Source organism: Phycodurus eques, chromosome 8, assembly GCF_024500275.1.
Source record: "Phycodurus eques isolate BA_2022a chromosome 8, UOR_Pequ_1.1, whole genome shotgun sequence".
Classification (NCBI taxonomy): domain Eukaryota; kingdom Metazoa; phylum Chordata; class Actinopteri; order Syngnathiformes; family Syngnathidae; genus Phycodurus; species Phycodurus eques.
In genome coordinates this window covers 7,835,651-7,848,052 of record NC_084532.1, presented here as the reverse complement: position 1 = coordinate 7,848,052, position 12,402 = coordinate 7,835,651, and the positions used below count along the sequence as shown (strand labels likewise).

Below are 12,402 nucleotides of genomic sequence, written 5' to 3'. Positions count from 1 at the left end.
GTGTCTTGTCTGAGACCTTGCCTTAATGTACGAAACAAGCCCTCAGTATTTATGGATCATGTTCACAAAGCTCCCTGTCCAAACATTTTATTCATTTATTTTAGTAAAAGAAGTGCATTTCTAGTTAGCAAACTAGCAATTTGCAGAAAACAGCCTCATGTTGACTTGACCAGTTGATGCCCCATAAATGGTAGACCACCAGGGTTTAGTCAGATGAAATGCAATAAATTTACAGTAGATTTACAGTCTGCAGTAAAAGTCCCTGTGGTAAAATGATCACCACAAAATGTGATATAGAGAAAAATCTGCGATACAAAATTACATAGAGTATGTCACAGTAAACCTGTTTCAGCATAAAAGGGATACAGATTCTCCTTCCTCCTTGACCTAGCAGCCGAACAGAAAAAAAAATAAAAGTATCCATAAAAAAAGTAATCCATATGTATTCACAAAATGTAACCTCTCTGTTTAACACATAGCAAGCACACAAAATGTACAGCGGGCAACTTTCCAAGGTCTGTGAAGCAGCTGCAGGTTCAAGGGCACATCACAAAGGAGCTGAGTCGTAAACTTGTAGTCCTGTAAAGGGAATTCAACCTGGGGCCTTTTGGTCATTGTGTAACTGCATTTTTTTGTTTTTTTAACCACTAAACCACAAATCCCCACATGCGCATGAAGACTTGACAACTGTTGTGAGGAAAAACATTCCAACAATAGACTAACAAGAGGAAGAAAAGATCAACCATCAGTAGTTGCAGTTCCAGAGGCATAGTCCCCCACTACAGGGACGATTCATTAGGTACAGGTGCGCAATCAAATTGGGCCAAATACAAGACCAGTAACGGAAAAAGGTGTTTTCAGTATTTTGACTTTCATGTTGACGGAAATGATTGGCTGCACGCTTGCGCAACACTGCATCCACTTTTGTTTGATACATTCAAATGCAGATGCACACCCAGATCTCCTTATCACCATACAGTTGCATTACACTTAGTCGCACCGGTACAAGAAACGCACAAAATATCGACGCAGGGTGCGCTGGGAAATTCACTCCGGGCGTGCTCTCTACACTCCGGACCCTTCGCTAACATGACGGATGTACTGATGTATCCCTGCCAATAGCCAACACGCTCATTATTGAAGTTATAGAAAATGTAGTACCGCAAACTTGAAACGCGGTGAGAGCGTCGGACTGAGTTTCCGAACGCACCGAGACACCTTTTCATATAACCATTGACCTATCTATGTTTCAGGACTCAAACTCAATTGTGGATACAGTGTCTCTATTGTGTGGAGCCACGTGCCGCCACACGTAGCGATCAATGACAAATTAGATGGCCCAACCACAGGTACGTGAGCGACAAGCTAACAAACTCGCAAGACCAGCGAGGTATGTCTAATATGTCACCTCCTGGCTTGGTTTTGTATTGGTATTGTATTTTCACTTTACAACTTTTAAAATTGGCGGCACGCGATTGGCTGGCAACCAGTTCGGGTGTACCCCGCCTCCTGCCCGATGATAGCTGGGATAGGCTCCAGCAAGCCCCCGACCCTGGTGAGGAGAAGCGGCTCAGAAAATGGATGGATGGATGGATGGATGGATGGATGGATGGAATTTTTAAAATCAAAACCACATCATTGCTCCGTTGGAGTGCAGTAAAGTAATAGACGCTTCATACGGGAGATATAAATGGTATTTTATTGAAACAGTATATTTAAAGAGCTGAAGTTGGGAAATACAAAATCCGACAAACCAGACAACAAGGACAGTCCAGTTGCCATGATTCAACCTTTGCGGATTACAAAAACCTGGATGACGGAGAATCTACAGAAACGAAATCCGACAAAAATCCCCACCCTTGGGAAGTCGCATTTCATTTACATTAACAGAGCTAAGTTGGTTTATAAAAAGGAGGCGCGGTGGACACGAATGTCCAGCAGCAGAGAGCTGAGACCCAAAGGGTTAATATCACTTTGACAGTGTCAGTGTCACTTACAATGTAAAAAAACATATATTGTTGTTTATATATGGGCTAATAATGAATGATAAAAAAACATTAACAGTTATAAATTACTTAGGACCATCTCCTTTTTTAATATTCAGAACCCTTCATTAGGGTACCCTTAAAATTTACAATAGATTATCTTGTGCTTGTTTACCCGAATGTGACTGCAACAGCTTTTATTCTGTTGAAGTATGAACTGCTGTAAACTTTCACAAGGCTTTACCACACACGCGCACATGCACGCACACACACACATACACACACACACACACACACACACACACACACACACACACCCATTTCCTTCTTGTCACATTAAACCAGTCCCTTGGCCAACCCCCCTTCAACTACTCCCCAGTGAGTCGAAACACCCTTGACATGACAACAAACACAATGCACATACAAGCATGTGCTGGTTTTACTATATGGTGGCTAATTCTTCAAATTACCTAATTTTATCATGGTATTGAACAACACGAGGAAGATACTCTTTAGAATGTGGTTACAAGCACTTTGCCTGCTCTGGATATGTTGCAAGGATGTGACTGACACTCATCTTTTACAAGATGGTAGGACAGATCTTATATGCTTTTATTTCAACAAAATATAAATATTATTATTATTATTATTATTTTTATATTGTGTAATTATCACCTCCTGGATGACAGTTATAATTTTGGGGGCAGATATGGCCCTCCTAAAGGAAGAAGAGGACCCAAAATGTTTCACAAGGACAGAAGAGGAATTCACCTGCTTCTTTGAGACCACAGACAATGAGACTTATGAGTTGTTATACAACATTGGCGAGTATGTTGCATAAAAAGATCAATTTGTAGTCTATTACCTGCTGTCGAAGATCTGACTGTTAGGTATTGTGTGCACATGTATAAACTGATGTCTCGTAGAAATGGGCTTTTCCTTAAAACCAGTAATAATAACCAAACAATGTACGTTGTTAATTACGATCACATTTTAATCTTGAGGCTTGTTTTTTTTTTTGTGCTATCACACTTATAAAATGCAGCAATTGTGTATGTCATTACGTTCAAAGGCAATCCAGGGAGAAAAGATGTGAATTGTTGACCCAGAGAACGAAAAAAGGAACGCTACTCCACATCTGCGCATTTCCTTATTTGGATGTTGTCACATATGTGGATATACACCTTCAAGTGGTGGAGCGCAACAGGAAGACCAGAATTTACAGTCGCATCATCAGTGTGGAAGACCACAGTAAGACATTTTCCTCAACCATTTCATACTTAATCAGTCCATTGAATGTTGTTCATTCTATCTAGGATTGTCCATATGTCGGTATCGCACAGGTTCCAGCAGGTTGCAGGGTTGGACAGGTTTGGTCAGAAATGTAAAAAAAAAAAAAAAGCATACTGTAATTGCTTTGTCTAGTAGTGTACAGTGACATGACTCCAACACTCGTGGATTCAGAAATGTTCTGTTTTCCCTGACACGACTTTGTCTTTAGTTCTCCTGGATGCCCCGTTCAATGTGTCATTACACCATAATGGCAAAGCTGGACAGCTGCGGGTTTCATGCCTCACAAATGTGCCAAAATACTGGGAGGATAAGGTACGATATAGGATCCGATACACCTCCAAGGGGCTAGGAGAGAGGACAAAAGAGGTACTGACAAATATTTAGAAAATGAGTCTTTAATTATACAAGTAGTTGGGTCTCTGAAGCAAGTGTGAAATTTTACACAACCAAGTAAATCTGTTCTTATAGTAACTGCTTATTTCCAAAAATGCACACACTTAAGGTAATTTACACAATAAAGCTGCCACAAAAAATTATCCGTCCATGACTTGGTGGCAGTTTATGCAGAAACATTACCATGTCAAAGCCAAAAGGTAATTAGAGCAGTAGTGTTAGCATATATTAGCATTTGCTAACAGTGTTATCAGCATTAGGTTTGACAACCAGCATATACTCAAATATACAGCGAGGTTGTCAACGTGGGAGCGGGGATATTTGTGTTTGACAATGTGTCTGCTGCAGGCGCCAAATGTACAAATCTGCAAACAAGTCTAATTCGCTTGGTGATGAAGTGCTGCCATCATTAAGGAAAATACAGTAGATCTTTTGGATCGCGTCCCCACACTCTGGGCTTGTCCTTACTGCTCGCCTTGTTCCACACTCTTGCAGTGGCTCTTTTGCATGAGACAGAAATTCCCCTCCAAAACTTAACATTGTAATTTCAACCAAAGTGTTCCAAGAGTATGTGAAGTGTACTATAATCATTTGAGTTTGGTGACCAAATAATGTCATAAATCCTTTATTCAAACATCTTAGAACTGGTTTAAATTGCAAAAACAAAAGCACAATACAGTATTTCTCTTAAGATAAATGTTCTGTAATTAGTAGGCCAAACTAAAAAATTAAAAAGAAATGTATGAAACATGTACAAAAAGCCATGTACACAAAGCATAACTGGCTTTTGTGTGTCCATATTCACTGCTCTAAATTGTTTGTTTATGTTTGCTTGCTTACAGTGGATTGATAAGTGGGATGGCGCAGTGGTGTCTCTAGTGCCAGGGGAAGAGGTCCAAGTTCAGGTTGCAGTCAAGTGCGCTAATACTGTGAGTGCAGGGCACTGGAGCCACTGGTCGGACCCTGTGAGGGATGTGGCGCCACAAAGTGCAGGTGTGTAGATCGAGGAGGAACACAAGCATGTGTGTGTGTGTGTGTGTGTGTGTGTGTGTAGTCTGTATGAGTCCTACCAACACAATTACTGTATTGACTGAAGACACCTGACGGAAAAATAGAAACACAAAATTACCTTTTCATATAACCATTGACCTTAGTTACTGTACATTTGTCTTTTGGGGAGATCACATCTTATTTGAAATTCATAGGACTGAAGATAATTTGTATAAAATCACTGAATGAAGGAGAGGTTAGACAAAAAAAAAACATGTACAAGTAGCACATAATCAGAGCTTGACAGGCACGTGCACAGATAGAACCCGAATGCCCTTTTTGCTGGAGCCCATAAATGTTCTTCATTCGGCAAAATTGAAAAAAATAAATATCACCTCTCTTTCGTCTAATCCCCCGAAAAGTGTTTTGTTATCTGACATGCATTTATTTGTGTTTTTGTGAGAATTGTGTCACTCAGCTCTCATATAGTGCTGAGCTCTCATCAGACAGGCAGGTAATGACAGCGTTTCTGCAATCCCTGATATTATTTGATGCAGAATTCATCACAGTATTAACCATTACATTACGTGGCTACTCGTCCGGCAATTTCCTAAATCAGAATCAGAATCATCTTTATTTGCCAAGTATGTCCAAAACACAAGGAACACACACAAGGAATTTGTCTCCGGTAGTTGGAGCCGCTCTAGTACAACAGACAGTCAATTTACAGAACACTTTGGAGACAGAAAGACATTGACAAAAAACAATTGTGCAAAAAGATGCAGAGTCCTCTAGCACTTAGAGCAGTTCGAATGACTAATATTGCAATAGTCCGGTGCAATGACCATTGTGCAAAGGGCGCTGAGACTTCAAGGAGTGCATGCGGTTTAAAGTGACGAGTAGTGCGATCATCTGGGACAATGTTGGTTGTGCAAATGTTACAGATACTCCTCAATCAGTGTGCAAATGGAGCAGATGCTACTCTGGCATGAGTGGCCAGTATATGCGAGGTGGGATTTAAAATGCTTGCCTTTTTCATTCAAAGGAAGAAAGTGCATCCATGTAAAACACATACCCTACACATTTTGTACTAATGAAATTTGTGATTTGTAAAGCATCCAATTGTTTAACTAATGCTTCTTATGTTTAATGAACAGCCACACACTCACACACACGCACACACACACACAAAGACATATTGAGTCAGACAGAGCATTTAAACATTTTCCAGATTCACAAAATCGACAAGTTCACTAGTTTTATTTCAGTTAATATCGTGATTATTTCTTTTATTTCTTTTGCCAAAAGAGGGGGGTAAAAAATTGACTGCAAACATTTTGCAGAAGGATGCCATCTAGCTCTCACAATAAAGTGTATAAATATATATATATATATATATATATATATATATATATATATATATATTATATTTTATGATTACCGCATCCTAGCCAAAACTCTGTTCTAGCAGAGAGGTCATAAAAATCTTCCGGGAGATAGCATCAAGGAGCGTGGTCCTGTAAAGTAGCTGAGCGATCCTCCCTCCCTTCACCTCCTTTGTAAATAGTTGTATTTTACAATATATTGGATGCCTTGTTATTATTTCATTTATTCAGAGTAGAGTTTTGGTCAATTTTGAGTTAGAATTTTTTCGCAATTATTTTTTTCCGGTTATTCCTTTATTTATTCAGTTTGAGCACTTGAGTTGTCCTATTTGATAAGACTTTTGATTGTGTAAGCAAAAATGATCAATATAAATTAAAAATATCAATCTGTTTTTTTTAAGTTTTGTAAATAATTTTGGTGATGGAGGCCTTTTCAATTTTCAATTAGATTTTATCTAAAAGAATACCTGTAAGCAGTTTTGATACCAAGTTAGTTGAAAATCTTTCAATTTAAATCAGTAGCTGCATAGAAATGTAAAAATATAGCTGCATAGATACCGTTAGCAAAATCCCCAGACAGATTAATTCCTCTACAATGTTTTCACTCATTAATGCAATCATTCATAATTGTCCTCTTTTCTCTCCAGACGACATTTCACTAATGTGCTACACCTCTAACCTGCAAACGATCACCTGTCAGTGGAATGGTAGCAGATACAGCCAACCTCATGTTTGCAAACTTTTCAATAAGATGCATCTCAGGTAGCAATTTAAATCATATAATTCAGTCAAAACATGCATAGCTGCCTTTATGCAATATTGTTTGGACCTTTAGACCAGTGATTGTCAACAGCTGTCACCCTGAGACCCACATTTTCCAATTTTTGCTAAATCGCGACCCGCTTACATACAGTTTAGAACAGTAAAAAAAATAATAATAAAAATAAATAATTTTATTTTTGAAATAGCCCTTGAAAACTTGTTTATCGTATTTTTAACAAAACTACAGAAATTCACTTTTATTTCAGTTAAAACATTTTTTTAGAGCACCTTATTTAGAAGCTGAGGATGACATTACAGCTGCATGTATAAAAATAGTGTTTCCCAGCTATTAGCCCGGGGAACCATGCCCTGCCGTGAATAGCAAAAATCTGCACGTAACTGATGCCCACACAAAAAAGATTTGTAATTGCCGATCAATGGCACAAGATGGCGGCAAAGCACTTTTTTTCCTCTTACACAAGGCTATGGCAATATTAGGCGGCACAGTGTACGACTGGTTAGCACATGTGCCTCACAGTTCTGAGGACCCGGATTCAAATCCGACATCCCATGTGTGGAGTTTGCAAGTTCTCCCCGCGCCTGCGTGGGTTTTCTCCGGGTAGTCCGGTTTCCTTCCACATCCCAAAAACATGCGTGGTAGGTTAACTGACAATTCGAAATTTCCCGTAGGTGTTAATGCGAGTATGAATGGTTGTTTCCTATATATGTGCCCTGCAATTGGCTGGCGACCAGTTCAGCTGACTCAGGGCGACTCGCCTCTCGCCCTGAGTCAGCTGGGATAGGCTCCAGCACGCCCATGACTCTAGTGAGGAAAAGCAGTGTGGAAAAGGAATGAATGATTACGGCCTAATTAATCCTCCCCTCATTTCAACATTGTTCCTTGTCACCAAGATGCCACAAGTTGACAACAAAGCAATATATTACGCATGGCTTTGGCCTGATCACAAAAAGAATGCATAGGTGAGGTTTTTCGATGAATAGTGGTGAATAGGTTGACCTGCAAAAATTAGCAAATGGGCTAATTTGCCCAAATGCCACATGCCAGCCACACTTTGAATATACAGCAGTTTACTACATTTTAATATTAAATACGGACACAAAACTTCACATCTTGGCACTGAGCGCCCTTGTTTATTCATTTTCGTTTCTTCGTTTCTTACTGAATATGTTCCATGTGGCTACTTGGTACAGAGGGGTACCAAATACGTTACACCCGGAGTAATACATTTTTTTATGCATGCCTGTCAAAATACTCTCCATGTACTGTTATTTTACAAATAAAGTGCAAGTCCCACGTGAGTTGCACATTAAATATTTCACTGTTGAACAGGTTCTCAGTTTACTATCGAGTTCCACTCCACTGTTCCAAATAACGTCAGGAAGTAATTGAATGAAAAACACTTCTAGGTCATAAATATAAAACAATCCAAGGAAAAACTGTAAATATGGCAGTAACTGAGCATGCTGTGTTGTGCCACCTGAACACGTATTTGTACCCTGCTGCGCAAACTAGTTCATTGCATGCCATCCATAACTTCAAAATGTTATATGTTGGTTTTCGTATGAACTAAGGACCCCTGTAATTCTTTACTACCGTTCTGTAACGCACCCAAAAGTGGGTCGTGGGTCCCGACGCACCAGTTGAGAATCACTGCTTTCAACTAAAGCGAACACTGATGTTCACTGTGCTTTGTTCGTATTTGACATGAAAATAATTATTTTACAGTGAATCTTTGGGCTGGACTGATTGGACAGAATGTCTGCCGGACAAGACTGACCAGTGCAGTTTCCAGGGCGATGAGTCCCAAAAAGTCAGAGTCAAACTAATTAGTGGAGCAGTTCCACTCAGCAGAACATTTTACACCCAAGAGTTCACACTGAAAAACATCAGTGAGTAAATGTGTGTTTTATTGTATTTAATTGTATTTTATTAGCCAGTAGGATTAGGTTTAGTTTAATCCTTTAATCCACAGCCCAGCTCATACTGCACCCGACCCCTATGGCCCTTCTCAAAAGTGGTGAGCCCATGGGAAGTGGGACCCAACATTACCCCCATGGGTGCAGGCCTGGCCACCGGGCGCTCGCCTTCGAGCGCCACCTCCAGACCTGTCTCCAAAGGGGGACCCGGTGACCCACGTCTGGGCAAGGGAAAACATCCTCCAATATTTTTTAAATCATAGGGTCTTTTGTGCCGTGCTTTGTCTGGTCCCTCGCCTACGACCTGTTTCCCATGGGTGACCCCCAGATCCCCGAGGATCATTGGGACACACAAACCCCTCAACCACGATAAAGTGACCACTCAAGGAGGGTGGCTTAGGTTCAAATAACAGAAAATAAATTGTCCTCTTTTGGCTGCTGTTTTGTAACATTTAGATTGCAATGTAAATAAAATGTTCAGTTTAATGGATCACACGCTGTCCAGTAAATACACACTTTTCATAATACAATTTCACATTATTACCATACTCATCATCATGTGTATATTGCTATCAATTCACATGAATGAAAATGGCTTTGGAGTTACTCAAATTTTCCGTCACATTTAACAGACAGTAAAGTTGTTAATAATCATGTTCATAATTACACCAACTTGTCTTTAAGTGTATATGTCCTCATGGCTTTTTGGATTTGTGTGTGCCTTTTGATTTTAGTTAAAACATATCCGCCAGCTCCACTGAGAGTATCAGTGGAGAAAGATAAACTGTGCTTGAAGTGGAAAGCTCCTCTCATGACTCTGTCATCCCACCTGCAATATGAAGTTGGCTGCCAAATCGGAGAGAGCAAAGCATGGCTGGTAAGATGTGATACTCAGGAAGTTTTAGACCAGGCGTGTCAAAAACATTTTTCAAACGGGTTGGTTACATTGTAGTTACGATTTCCCTCAGAGGGCCGGTATGACTGTGAAACCAAATAAATGTTTGAGTGCCTCATATTATTACATTTACACAAAACAATTGATGGATAGTCAAGGAAAATAGTTTGTTCGATTATTGTTCTGGTACCCAGTAGGAGCAGCAATAAGAGCGACAGCAAAATTGCAAAGATCATCAAAGTTCTTGCAGAGTCACAATAAATAGTCAAAGGGCTCTAAAAGAATGCAAATTGTAAAAGTAATGTACCGTATTAAAAGACGAAAGTATGCAAATTAAAAAGTAAAGTGTGCACGACATATTGTGCAGTATTATTGTAGTGCGTTACGACACATTAATGCATGTCTATCCATCCCTCATTTCAGTTGATGTGGTGACGCAATTTAAAAGAAATACAAATAATAGAGGGAAAGACTAGTATGTCTTAACTCAAAGCAGTCTTTCCAGTTTGACCGTTTTTTTTTTGTTTTTTTTTGTTTTTAAACCCATCCATCCATCTCCTGTATTTTCTATTGCCTATCTTGTTCAGACTTGCACTGGGTGCGCTGCGTTAGAAAAAAAAAATGTCAGTGGTCAGGGTACATGTATTTACATTAAAACAACGAATGCAGTAAGTTGCATTGTTTTATTCATTTCAATAAAATCCACATCAATAAATGTGTCCTTAGTTGATTTCCCCCAAGGGCCCAGCAACTGATACATGTCTGGAGGTTCCCCCAAGTATCCAGTACAGAGTGAAGGTTCGATCTAAACCTAATGGATCCATTTACACTGGTCACTGGAGCGAATGGTCAGACGTTCTCACTGGGAAAACTCCTGCGGACATCGGTAAGCTCCCTTTGCTGCAGCATGGCCTGTAGCTATTTGGGACTTGGTCAGCATTGATTGCCTGAAATTCAAATTACTCCAATTTTGTTCTTACTTTAGACATCAATATCATACCATGATGTGATTTTTACAGAAACTTTGCTTATGACTTGCATTCCTGCCATGCTGCTGGTCATTGCTGTTATCCTCATCTCTTTGGGTTTTACTTACTTCCGGTAAGACTTACATTTTCCCATCTATATAATATCGTATAGCCTTTCATAAAGCAGTGTCATACACAGTCAAATACAAGGTGATATTCAGTCCTTAAGTAAATGCAACAGTGAACAGTACCGGACAGTACATGAATGTGTGTATTTAACATGATGTCATTGATAGCAAGGTCAAGCAATGTTTCTGGCCGCCAGTGCCGAACCTTGACAAAGTTCTTCAAGGCTTTTTGACTGAGATCGACTTGCAGAAATGGGTACCTTGAGATTTTATGCTTGTACTTTGTTTGCATATTCTGCTTTGCGGCACTCCATGCAAATATGCAATATTTTGAAATACTCAAACTACAGGACCCTCCAGTCACTGCAAAGCCAAACTGCGAGGAAACCACCTCTTCTTTTGTGGAAGTCATGCCTCAGGGTGAGGTCTCAGGATTGGGTAAGGCATGCCAGGAATCTACGCAGCTTCTGTCGTCAGAGCAAGGCCACCACACGGGAGACCAGGAAAAGGGAAACCCTAGAAGAGAACTCAAATTGTTTCCAGACTATGTGACTCTGAGCGGAGAGATTGTCATTAATTGTTCAACAGGAAATATGTATGTCTGTGAGCAGCTTGGGGAGATAAGAGGCCCAGGGATGGAGGGGGGGCTTCTTCCAAAAACATGTCACTGTTTCTACACTGACAACTCTGTGTGTGTCCCTGATTGCTTGGGCACCGACTTCCTAAACCATTCCTATTTGCCTCTTTCCGAACATGCATTCAGAGTCCGCGACAAGGACACTGGCCTAAGGGGGCCTGGAAACCTCTATACTAACGTACCCTGCAGCTAAATGTAACGCCATAAGCATATTGTCACTGTTGTAGATCCAATATACAGTTCATGCAGTATCTGAGCTCACTGATAATACACTGCCTCAAATAAGTATTCACCTCACTTCACTTTTTGCACATTGCATGTTCCAGCCATATTCTATCATTGATTAAATTGTATTCCGCTCAATTCTACACACAATGTACGAAATCTAAACCAAAAAAAAAAAAGTGCATTACTTACTCAATATGTTGTTGAATGCACCTTGGCAGCAATTGCAGCTTCAAAAGTCCTGGCCGTTCCAAACTTATGCATTGACTTTACAGCTTTACAACTTCAATTCTGTTTGACAAATGATAGGGGACCACAGTTTTAGTTGTTTTTTTTTTTTATTATTTAAAGGAACATTTTTAATTCAATACATTTATGAATATGGTTGTAACTTAAAATGTGCAAACGTGAAAAGGGAGAATACTTACAGTATATGCAAGGCACAGTTGATTAGCAGATCATTTTATCCATTTATCCATCAGTAACTCTTGACGTGTTTGCGAAAGGCTTGCACTATTATAGATTGCCAAATGATTTACAGTATTTGAAGCAAGGAAGTCGTACTAGTTTTTAATATTATATAATGTGTGCTCTTTTAATACACTGCTCAAAAAACAAAGACACCCATCCATCCATTTTCTGTACCGCTTATCCTCACTAGGGACGCGAGCGTGCTGGAGCCTATCCCAGCTATCTTCGGGCAGGAGGCGGGGTACACCCTGAACTGGTCGCCAGCCAATCACAGGGCACATATAAACAACCATTCACATTCACACCTACGGGCCATTTAGAGTCTTCAATCA

At 39.9% G+C, this 12,402-nt stretch overlaps 1 protein-coding gene across 1 annotated transcript; it reads left to right on the top strand.

The window, feature by feature from the left end:
• The first annotated feature begins 2,407 nt into the window (after positions 1-2,407).
• On the top strand, positions 2,408-11,905 carry mpl (MPL proto-oncogene, thrombopoietin receptor). The gene is made up of 12 exons (XM_061684367.1): positions 2,408-2,575; positions 2,693-2,813; positions 3,058-3,236; positions 3,487-3,644; positions 4,514-4,664; positions 6,694-6,808; positions 8,556-8,719; positions 9,481-9,623; positions 10,368-10,527; positions 10,661-10,742; positions 10,906-10,993; positions 11,088-11,905. The coding sequence occupies exons 1-12, from the start codon at positions 2,467-2,469 to the stop codon at positions 11,565-11,567; spliced, it is 1,950 nt and encodes a 649-aa protein (XP_061540351.1). The 5' UTR covers positions 2,408-2,466; the 3' UTR covers positions 11,568-11,905.
• Positions 11,906-12,402: the final 497 nt, after the last annotated feature.

What these genes read in the sequence shown, in the direction of transcription:
- mpl (XM_061684367.1), top strand. Translation starts at nt 2,467, where the DNA reads ATGGTATTGAACAACACGAGGAAGATACTCTTTAGAATGTGGTTACAA. An exon ending in GAAAACTCCTGCGGACATCG is followed by an intron (nt 10,528 to 10,660) that starts GTAAGCTCCCTT and finishes TGATTTTTACAG; the next exon opens with AAACTTTGCTTATGACTTGC. An exon ending in AGATCGACTTGCAGAAATGG is followed by an intron (nt 10,994 to 11,087) that starts GTACCTTGAGAT and finishes CTCAAACTACAG; the next exon opens with GACCCTCCAGTCACTGCAAA.